The 11,421-nt window shown below is 42.2% G+C and overlaps 2 protein-coding genes across 3 annotated transcripts in view; both read left to right on the plus strand.

The window, feature by feature from the left end:
• On the plus strand, nucleotides 1-10,374 carry atp13a1 (ATPase 13A1). 2 transcript variants are annotated; one of them, XM_034893131.1, is made up of 25 exons: nucleotides 1-522; nucleotides 1,446-1,535; nucleotides 1,823-2,086; nucleotides 2,358-2,513; nucleotides 2,646-2,715; nucleotides 2,811-2,917; nucleotides 3,052-3,181; nucleotides 3,318-3,373; nucleotides 4,091-4,217; nucleotides 4,316-4,453; nucleotides 4,584-4,704; nucleotides 4,853-5,010; nucleotides 5,724-5,899; nucleotides 5,977-6,087; nucleotides 6,196-6,321; nucleotides 6,398-6,506; nucleotides 7,215-7,408; nucleotides 7,778-7,874; nucleotides 7,958-8,142; nucleotides 8,383-8,497; nucleotides 8,598-8,794; nucleotides 8,932-9,074; nucleotides 9,326-9,437; nucleotides 9,521-9,664; nucleotides 9,771-10,374. In XM_034893131.1, the coding sequence occupies exons 1-25, from the start codon at nucleotides 175-177 to the stop codon at nucleotides 9,879-9,881; spliced, it is 3,585 nt and encodes a 1,194-aa protein (XP_034749022.1). In that variant the 5' UTR covers nucleotides 1-174; the 3' UTR covers nucleotides 9,882-10,374. The 2 variants fall into 2 exon arrangements, with proteins under 2 accessions (XP_034749022.1, XP_034749023.1); XM_034893132.1 differs by having other exon boundaries at nucleotides 6,398-6,500.
• LOC117957438 overlaps nucleotides 10,305-11,421 on the plus strand; it is a 9,885-nt gene continuing 8,768 nt past the window's right edge. Inside the window, exon 1 of the mRNA XM_034893171.1 lies at nucleotides 10,305-10,478. The gene's annotated coding sequence lies outside the window, so the exon portion shown is untranslated. The remainder of the gene's footprint in view (nucleotides 10,479-11,421) is intronic.

Genomic DNA, 11,421 nt, shown 5'->3' on the forward strand with positions numbered 1-11,421 from the left:
TGTCTTTGCGTGCTTACGTATGCGGAAGCTACGGTTAGCGAACGAACGATTCAGTAAACGGTCTCTCAATTCTGGAGCGAGCACCGCTCCGTGTGTAGAATCGTCTTTTTACCGGCCACAGCACGACGGGCTGTCGTGGGAGATAGAGGGGGGCAGAGGTGTGACTAAAGTACAATGAACGACACTGAGAAAGAGGGGAGTATGGCTGCAGACGGGATCCAGGGACCGGGTGAGCTACAAATGGCTGAGAACCACATCCAGCATGACAGCGGCACCGGTGACGAGCTAGTGAGCTCAGTGACGCTGTACAGGCGAAGGCCCCGGCTACTACACGGGACAGTCCTTCCGTTTCTGGCTGTTCTCTACCCAGGCTGGCTGTACTTGTGGTTAGGAGTATATGGAGCCTCCGAGTATCCCGAGGCAGGCCTCCTGTCGCTAGCCGCTATCGGGATCGCGCACGTTCTCACAGCGCTCTCTGGTTATTGGTCCGTGCACGCGCACTGTTGGCTCACTTGTTCCAAGGTAAACATAAGTAGGCACAACAATAATAGTCCGAGAGTCTATCGATGTCTCTAGGGATCCCACTGTTTCGCCATATGTCTTGTACGTAGAGATTAAAGGTCAGGGTTTAGCATGGACCCAGGAGCAGGTACGGAATTAATGTCTTGCTCAAAGGCACTAGAGCAGGGCAGGTGTTTGGTTTGAACTTAGGTTCATGATTTGAGAGGTGGCCTCTGCAGCAACCACCGAAGAAACCTTCCCTTTAAGTTCAGTTTTGTAAGTGTCTGGGCTTTGTGGACATAACAATGCACATTTTTATTTAAAAACGTTTATATACATTTAAATATTGCTATGTTTTCTTTCTGCCCAACAGGGTGTAAATACCTGTGTGACTTTCTTTTACATTACACTTAATGTTACTGGGGAGGGTGATATATAAAAAAAGACCTAAAGACCAATTTCTGATTGATACGTTATGGTATATCACCTGTTTGATGTCTATGAATTACATTGTAATTGGAAGTGAAATTCCAAAACATTTCATAAAATAACCGTATTGGTAATAGTAGCAACTCTGAACTGCCAATGTAAAAGAGAAAATGTGTTTCATGACACAATATTAAAATCAGGATTGTTACAGTGATAAGTGATAATTAACTATTGCTCCGCATATATGTGTCTCAGGAGGAATTTGTATAAGAGAGTCTAGTGGATTCTACAAAAACATTCAAATAGATTTTTATCAACAATGTAATAAGTTCATTGTCAAATGTTAAAGTTAAGGCTTTAAGAATGTGCCTGAACTTCATGTTGATCAAGCAGCTGTAAGTCAGGGCATACTGTATCTCATTTGAGAGGGACAAGGTTTCCGAAGCACAAAGCTTTACCAAAAATAACAGTGACCTGATGCAGTGTGTGAATTTGTCACCTGTTCTTTCGCACAGGAACCAGACCCAAACAGGGCTACACTGGCAAAGGTCATACCCACTCCCAACAACGGTTCTGCCGAGCTTGTGGCTCTACAAAGGGACCAGGTCAGTTCCCATATTTACTCCCAGGAAGTTGTCTTACTTTGAAACATGTCCCAGATCTCACATTCTCTGTCTGCAAAGTACATATTTTGACCCAGACCATTTGATCTTGCCAGTTGTTTGAAATCTACAGCCGCTTGTGATTTTTTTTTTGGCATGGCTTCAGTGTAAGCAAACTGCCCTTATATTTTATTCTTATTTGTGATTGGACTGTTAAGGGTGGGAAATTACCTGTCTTGAATGAATGCTGTAATTTAAATGTTCTTTGTTTTTCCTTTTCTGACCAACAGAATGAGAATGGGGTGGGGATTTTATCTTTTGAATTTCAAAAGATCTGCTACATATTTGACCACGAAGAGAAGAAATGTTTCCTTCCAATCGCATTTCCCATAAACAACCCAATGGGCTACTTTCAGTCCTGGCGTGGCTACCAGGAGGAGGCCGAACTCCGAGCTGCAGAAAAGCACTACGGCACCAACCGTGCTGAGATGATGGTGCCGGATTTCCTGGAGCTCTTCAAAGAGAGGGCCACAGCTCCCTTTTTTGTTTTCCAGGTATGTGTGTGTGTGTGTGCGTATATGTATGTGTGTACACATGCGGGCGTGTGACTGTACTGAATGTGTATATGTATATTTGTATATATGTGTGTATTTCTGTGAGTGTGCACTTGCACACAAGCATGCTTCTTTATAATTTGGCAGGTGTTATTGTCGAAGTTGACTTTATACTTTTACATTTTTGTTTTATGTCTTTAGTTATAATGTTGTTGACTTTGTTATCATGTCTACATCCATTTGAAGTTATCTATTGTCTGCCATCTATCAGGTGTTCTGTGTGGGGTTGTGGTGTCTGGATGAGTACTGGTACTACAGTGTTTTCACACTGTTCATGCTGGTGGCGTTCGAGGCCTCCCTGGTCCAGCAGCAAATGAGGAATATGTCGGAGATCCGCCGCATGGGAAACAAGCCCTACATGATCCAGGTAGGCTTGATTAAGTTTAACATTTTGTATATACACTTATTAGATTATAAACAACATTTTGTCTTGCATCTGAAAAAATGGTCATCAATTGAATATTTCCCTTGTTTACATCATCTTATGTATTTGTGCCAGGTATATCGCAACAGGAAGTGGAGACCTATTTCAAGTGATGAGCTTGTCCCTGGTGACATTGTCTCTATAGGTAAATGTCAAGATATCGTTGTAACTTCTCATTTCCACAAACATCAGATTGACTCTGTTAGTATGTGTTTAAAATGTGTATTCTCTGCTTCACAGGACGTTCACCTCAGGACAACTTGGTACCGTGTGATGTCCTGCTACTCAGGGGTCGTTGCATTGTGGATGAGGCCATGCTGACAGGAGAGTCAGTGCCCCAGATGAAGGTTAGAAGTAACTGATATATACATTATAACACTATACAGGGCTGAGGGCATGGGTTCTCTAAATGGCAGTATTGTAAATGGCATTGGATTATTTTGGGGTGTTGTAATTATTGCTGATAATATGGAGTGTGCAGGAACCAGTGGAGGACTTGGACCCAGAGCGAATACTGGATGTTCAGGCAGACTCTCGACTCCATGTTATCTCTGGGGGGACAAAAGTGGTGCAACATAGCCCCCCTTTAAAAGCCAGTGCTGGACTCAAACGTAAGTATTAAATCCTCTCTTCATGTATCTGTTACCAACGGCGCATGCTGGCTGTTGAATTAATGAATTCAATGGTGCATGTATTGCCCATCTAAAATTAACACCAAATTCCATTAATCTTCTCCTTTATGTGCAGCTGTAGACAACGGCTGTGTGGCCTATGTACTGAGAACAGGATTCTACACCTCTCAGGTGAGGAAGTGCCATATGTCTATATTGATCCTAACGGTAGATTCTTAACCAGTTTGTCTACACATCTTAATGTTGTCAATGTATACGAACAAAATAATGACATTATCCAATGTATGTAACAAAGGTGTTTTTAAGAATTTAAAACTATCAGGCAAGTATATTATTGGAGGGGACTTTGAATGCGTTCTAGATCCATGTAAAGATAGGTCCTCTAGAGTGGACAACACTTGCACAAGAACTAGGAAAGCAGTATATCACTTTATTAACCTAGTGAATATATGGAGATATCTGAATTCATCAAAAAAAAGGCTTTTCCTGTTGGTCTAGTGCCAACAAACTTATGTCTATGTTACTACACTCACAAGCAGCATGGTGGCCCAATGGTTAGCACTGTGGCCTCACAGCAAGAAGGTTCGTTTGCTCCTTTCTGTGAGGAGTTTGTATGTTCTCCCCCTGTTTGTGGGTGCTCCGGTTTCCCCCACCATCAAAAAACATGTACTAGGTACTCCAGTCAGTGCCCTTTATCAAGGCACTGGCTCAGATCCGGAGTCCCTGAACGCTGTAAATGGCTGCCCACTGCTCCTTTTGAGGGATGGGTTAAATGCGGAGAATGGATTTTGCCTTTACCGTTGTTGTTGTGCACTTTGATTCTAGTTTTGACAGGATGTTGTGTCATCTGTGAAAGTTTACTGATTGTGTGTACAAACTTGCCTCCAGGGTAAATTGTTACGGACCATTCTTTTTGGAGTTAAGAGAGTGACAGCAAACAACCTGGAGACTTTTATTTTCATCCTCTTCCTCCTCGTGTTTGCCATTGCTGCAGCTCTTTATGTGTGGCTAGAAGGTGAGCCGTTATCATAGTCAAAATGAAAGCTAATGGCTTAAGGTGAGGGTATATATAACATCTAAATACTATATGTGCACTTTGTATTACTCCCTCAGGGACCAAGGATGCCAGCAGGAACCGCTACAAGCTGTTTCTGGAGTGCACACTAATCCTCACTTCGGTTGTTCCACCAGAACTCCCCATTGAGCTTTCTCTGGCAGTTAACACGTCTCTTATCGCCCTGGCTAAACTTTGTATGTTTGTGTGTGCTCCTATCTTGCATGTGTGTAGAATGGCTATTAAGATATCTTGACAACCAGCTTATTATACAAAGCTTGTAATAGAAGTGGTTTAATCAAATCTTCTTTTTCCTCCCCTGCTTAGATGTATTCTGTACAGAGCCCTTCAGGATACCGTTTGCAGGAAAGGTGGAGGTTTGCTGTTTTGACAAAACAGGAACACTGACCAGTGACAGTCTGGTGGTACGAGGAGTAGCAGGCCTCAGGTAAATCCTGCCCACCATTCTCAGTGTTCTACTTTAAACACGATATTTTTTTGGGGCTCAAGCCAAGTATCCAATGCTTTTGGTCTAGGTCAGTTACATTTGCACTGTGTGGAGGGTATTGTCTGATGATTTTATTCATTTATGACAGAGAAGGAAAGGAGGTGATGCCTGTATCTGAGATCCCAGTTGAGACTCATCGGGTGGTGGCCACCTGTCATTCACTGGTCACTCTGGATGATGGACAGCTGGTCGGAGATCCACTGGAGAAGGCCATGCTGACAGCTGCTGACTGGACCCTCACTAAAGGTACAGTTAAACGGCCTCCACTAAAAGCACAGTAAAAGAACATATACTATATATGCTCATGTTTGTGGTGTTCTTTAGGGTTGGGTACCTAATTCAATGCTTTTTAGGCACAGAACAAATTTTCTCCTTAGTATTGAGTGCTGAATAATGCCTTGTTATTCGATGATCAATTTCAATATATACGGAATAAATCTCATCGGCGTCAAGGAGCCAATAAGCATGCAGCATGCTTCTACCAAGATTGAATAAAGTCTGTGATTGGCTGTCTAACGCTACACGTCGTAGAGACACATAAGAAAAACTCTGCATTACACACTAAGATGGGGCTCACTTAGTAGGAGCTAAAAAGATTGGTTCCGTAATGTATAATGTTGTTATTTCTTTCTGTTTTATAAAATTGGTACAGAAAAAAAAACGTTCTGGGACTGGTATCAAAGCCATGGTATTGGTATCAGTACCGAAAATCTTTGAACAATACCCAGCCCTAGCTGTGCTACATACAATCTTACATTAGCATTTGTTTCTGACTTGCAGTATAATCTTTTAGGTTGCACCAAACCTGCTGTGTTTATCTTGGTGGTGTAGTTTGACCTGTATCTTAAATTAATACTGTTCTTCAAATGCATTGCATTTTAATTTTAGTGTTTAGGTATCTTTACTCTTATTAGCACAGTGCTTAGATGTGTGTCTCACTCTCTTGCCGTTTTGACCAGATGAAAAGGTGTTCCCACGAAGCATCAAAACTCAGGGACTTAAGATCCACCAGCGTTTTCACTTTGCAAGTGCTCTAAAGAGGATGTCAGTTCTGGCCTCCTATGAGAAACTCGGCTCCACTGAACTCTGCTACATCTCAACTGTCAAGGGAGCTCCAGAGACACTCAGAGGAATGGTACATATCCTTAATACACGCATCCTGTATTCTAATCCAGCATACCTACTGGCGTTATAATGTGGCTGTGTTTATAGTTTGCAGAATGTCCGGCGAATTATGAGGAAGTCCACAAGGAAATGTCTCGGGAAGGGGCTAGAGTTCTGGCCTTGGGTTACAAAGAGATGGGACACCTTAGTCATCAGCAGGTTCTTATTTTATATTATTTGAAACTATTCGGATTGTCTGAACTGTCTGAGTAGTCTTGATGCGAGTAGATAGTTACAAACGGAGATGGATCTTTTTTGATCTCACAGGTCCGGGAGATGAGTCGCGATACTCTCGAGTGTGACTTGCACTTCGCAGGATTCATGGTTGTGTCCTGCCCCCTTAAGAGTGACAGCAAGGCAGTCATCCGAGAGATCCAGGAGGCATCCCATAATGTAAATAAGCCAACCTCACACAATTGCGCATACCTACAGCATGGTTTTAAGATTCATACTTTACCTTTGCTTTCAGGTGGTGATGATCACAGGCGACAACCCTCTAACGGCGTGCCATGTAGCAAGAGAGCTCCACTTCATCCAGAAAGAACACACACTTGTTTTGCAGCCAAGCCCTGGTCAGAGTAAGAAAAAGTCATCACTTTACAGAATTATGGCGTTTTTCCATTAATGGTACCTGCTCGCCTCGGCCGCGGTGCCCCGACCTTCTTTTTCCATTGCAGATGAGTACCGCCTCATGTGTGAGGCAAGCGTGGCTGGTCATCATAGCAGGAAACTGCTGTGACCTAACATGACACACACACACACACACACACACACACACACACACAGAACATCGGAGATGTGTTGTTTTTGTTTCTCGGCATGTAGCTGTTGCCACTGCCAGAAAATACATTTAGTTTCAAAAGAAGTTGGAGGCAGCAAAAAAAACAAACAATTTAAACACAAAGGGTTTGTTCAGGAGACCCCCCTCCCCGTCTGTCACTAGCAATGATGACGCAGTAAATTGTGATGATTCTCTCCAACCAATCAGTAGTCTACAGGTTTTCACGTCAAATTTTGGTTTCGCCTCGGCTCGCTTGGAACCTCAACTGAGGTGATACTAAAGAAAAGTATCAGCTGTCCCTACCAGGGACTTTTTTTTTGTAATGGAAACCGTAAAAATGCGAGTCAAGTAGATACCATGCAGAGGAAAAAACACCATTACATGTAGTACTCAATTTAGCCAGTGGATAACAATGTCAGTTATAAAGGTTGTAGCTAAAGATTCTTGTGGAAATTTGGGTGACAAAGTACAGAACCATTTAGCCCTGATGTTATTTGTTTTCCAGGTGAGTGGCAGTGGGAGTCCATTGATGGCAGTGTGCGCGTACCACTGCCCCCTACCTCCGTTTCCTCCTTTGTGCATCAGTTTGACTTGTGTGTAACAGGGGAGGGGCTAGCTAGACTGAGCTGTGATCCACAACTATTCCACAACCTCTTGCCCCACATACAAGTGTTTGCCCGTGTCAGTCCAAAACAAAAGGTATGTCCCAAATATGAACAGGCATACAGCATGACATTATGTTGAGGTTTATAAACCACAGCTACAATGGAGTTAGATAGCGGAAAACGTTTAACAATAATACAGTAAGTTCCATCAAAGATGAAGCAGCGGTAGACAGATAGTAGTCTCAGTAGTCTACAACACAACAGCTAAATACATGTATTTTATCTAGGGGACACCACTTGTATTGTCTGGCTGGTATTTGGAAAAACAAATTCAGGGGGTTGTTTAGTTTTGTTTGGAGGAAATATTGTGAATCAGTATTGTGTATGACAATGATTTTACTGCAAGTAACAAAGTATCTAAGGGTGAATTTTAAGGGTCTTTTAAAGTTCTGTTCTGTTTCAGGAATTTGTCATCACAAGTCTAAAGGGGCTGGGTTACGTGACGCTGATGTGTGGTGACGGCACAAATGATGTTGGAGCTCTCAAACACGCCCACATAGGTAAGATTTATAAACCACCAAGACTGAAAACTTGTCCCTATGTATGACACCAATCGCGTGTAGTGATGATCATTTTCCATCAGGTGTTGCTCTGTTAGCCAACGCCCCTGAGCGCATGCCTGAAAGAAAGAAACGGGGGAGAGAAAAGGAGGCGCCTGCAGCAGAACCTCGACCTGTACCACCTGTCAGTTCAGGAGGAAAACTGAGTTCCAGGGCAGCCAGACAGAGGGTGATGGCCCAGAGAGAAGAGCAGCTTGCAGCACAAAAGGTGTGTGTCTTTAAGAAGGGTGTCCTTCTGGATTTTTTCAGGGGAACAATAGTTTACCAATAAGTTACAGGGACTGAAACTTATTGATGTAACAGACTACTGATTGCACTATACAAGACTGCCGTCCCATGTTACCCTCTTCCCCAGTTACCAACGTTAACATAATCATTTATTCATAGCTTTTTGATGAAATGATAGAGTTGTAGTGCACTCTAAATATCAGGGTTTATTCTGTAACAGGAGAGGATCAGTCAAGTCTTACGGGAACTTGAAGAGGATCAGATACAAGTAGTGAAACTGGGTGATGCCTCCATTGCTGCCCCCTTCACTTCCAAACTCTCCTCCATACAGTGCAGTGAGTAACAACGGTTTATGATTTCAGCTCTTGAAACGGTTGGCAAAAATCTTACCATGAAGCTGCTGCCCCCTCCTCTGAAACTCTTCTCCCCCCCCAGTCTGCCATGTAATAAAGCAAGGCCGTTGCACTCTGGTGACAACACTCCAGATGTTCAAGATCCTCGCTCTAAATGCCCTGGTGCTGGCGTACAGCCAGTCTGTACTCTACCTCGAGGGGGTCAAGTTCAGTGATTTCCAGGCGACCCTGCAGGGCCTGCTCTTGGCCGGATGCTTTCTCTTCATCTCTAGATCAAAGGTCAGAATATATGTCACAAAGTTAAGGCTCTACGTGTTTCTGATTGTTCTCCTAGCAACCATGCTATGTTTACTGTTTTGATAGAAATGGAAACCAAATGAAACTTTTTTCTTTTTTTTTTCACCCCGTTTACACAGCCACTGAAAACGCTGTCTCGAGAGCGTCCGTTACCAAACATCTTCAATCTTTATACGGTGTTGACTGTGCTGCTGCAGTTTGCTGTTCACTTCTGTAGTCTGGTGTATCTTTACAAAGAGGCACAAAGCAGAAGTCCGCCCAGGTATTTCATTTCATTTCATATATTTATTATACAGGAAAGTTAGAAAAAGTAACATTACATTACAATACAAAAACGGGCCTGACTCAGTTTAAAAACTGGTTTTCAGCAGGTTCCTGTTCCCAAAATCACAGTAAGATAGGAAGACAGAGAGAGAGATGGAGTAAAGAGCAGTTGGGCTTTAAAAGTTAAATATTAATGACATTACATTAATACATTGTAGTAACATTTCACTTTACCTTTCTCTTTTGCAGAGCGGAGCAGTTTGCAGATCTATATAAAGAGTTTGAACCCAGTCTAATTAACAGCACTGTGTATATAATGTCCATGGCCATGCAGATGGCCACCTTTGCCATTAACTACAAGGTACTTACTCTTAATCCCACTAGTATGTTTGTCTCTGCATTCTTAATATATGAACTCACAGCATTTCTTGTTGTGTCCAAAAGGGTCACCCCTTCATGGAGTCTCTCAGCGAGAATCGACCTCTACTATGGAGTATCGCTCTATCAGGTTTAGCGATTGTGGGACTTCTTACTGGTTCCTCACCAGAATTCAACGAACAGTTTGCTCTCGTAGATATTCCAACTGAGGTGAGTTGAGATTACTTTACCATGTATTGTTTTGTTTGAAATAGCCTTGTAACAATGATGTACTCCATAAGGTAACCTGCTTTTCTTTTTTTCTACTTCTTTGCAGTTCAAATTAATCATTGCCCAGGTTCTGGTGGTGGACTTTGTTGCTGCTCTGCTGGTGGACCGTGTCCTTCAGTTCCTGTTGGGCAAAGGAACTCTCAGGCTGCCTTCTTGAACTCAGTGCCAGCAGCGATCGCTGCCCTTACCAACCAAACTGTAAAGGGAGAGAAGACTTTGGAGGAGGAAGATTATTGACGCTGTTGTGACATACACAAGACAGCTGAGACAGTCATGGCGTACAGTGTTGTACACTCCGTGTATCCCTTCCTTCGTCCTTCTCTGCCCCTCCTTAACAATCTTTCTCCATTTTCATCATCTCTTTTTTTTTTCAATTATATTTCTTCTTAACTCTTGAGTCTTTTTTTTCTACATTTCTCTCTCTCACTTCTTCTGTCCCTCCCTACTGCTACACAAAGGCCATGACGACAGCAGTATTGAGCGGAGGGCAAGACTGTGTGCCAGCCAGAGTGAAGCATACAGGCACACAAAAGGGGCATTCTCCAAGAGAATTGCAAAAGTGTTTGATTTTTTTTTTAATCCTCTCCTTGATTTTGTAAAAAGTGAAAAACCTCTTTAACAGACTTATAAAGACTTACAGATACAAATTATGAAGTCTGCCAAGTGTTTTGTCAAGTACACCTACTGATGTGTCTGCACATGGATAGGATGAGCATGTCCAGCTGGTCATGAGCTATCCTGTTCCCATAAGTAGGTAAGTAAAGAATGTTCAGGTTATGAGAATAAAGTGTTACTGCACAACAACATTTTTAATGAAACATTTTATCATGGACAAATTAATCTGGCAAAAACAAACCTCTCATTAAGCATCAGTTAATTGAAAAACAAAAAAGCTTGTGGAGGCTTGTGAACTTTGTGTTTACTTAAACTGATTTCAACTACCAAACCATAGATAAACAATTGCTATTTATCTGTGATAAACATTTAAAGTAACCTTTGTTTAATGGACAAACTGGAGCATCTTAACAGATTGCCTAAAGGGAAATGTAAATAATTCCAGTTTCCTCTCAGCGATATAATTCTACAAATTGTATCACTGAACTCTTAATGATTTGTTGAACATAACCTTAAATCTACAAAAAGCAGGGTACCTGGATAACTCACCTGGTGGAGCGGGCGCCCATGGAGGTTTGCTCATTGGCACAACGGCCCCGGGTTTGACTCCAACCTGCAGCCATTTGCTGTATGTCATTTCTCCTATATCTCCCCTTCCAGGTCTAAGGTGTCCTATTTAAATAAAGGCCTAAAAATGCTCCCAAAAACGATCTTGTAAATAAACAAGGCAAAATAAATTATATACGTACATATACGGTACATACAGTCAAGAGGCTGTCACGTCAAAGTAGCTTAGTTAAAAATTAAACAATGTGTAGGTTTGAGATTGGTTAAATGTGTATAAAAGTCAATGAGCCTATTTTTCAACAACAAGAAATCTCAGCATATCTTTTAATTTTAACCTTAATTTGTTATATGTTAAATTTCAGTTTGCGGTAATTATTTAGCATCTTTATTTTCCACATGGGTGCGTGCGTGCGTGCGTGTGTGTACCCATGGATATAGACACTCACCGGCCACTTTATTAGGTACCCCATGCTAGTAACGGGTTGGACCCCCTTTTGCCTTCAGAACTGCCTCAA

The sequence above is a fragment of the Etheostoma cragini genome, chromosome 15 (genome assembly GCF_013103735.1).
Source record: "Etheostoma cragini isolate CJK2018 chromosome 15, CSU_Ecrag_1.0, whole genome shotgun sequence".
Taxonomy (NCBI): Eukaryota; Metazoa; Chordata; class Actinopteri; order Perciformes; family Percidae; genus Etheostoma; species Etheostoma cragini.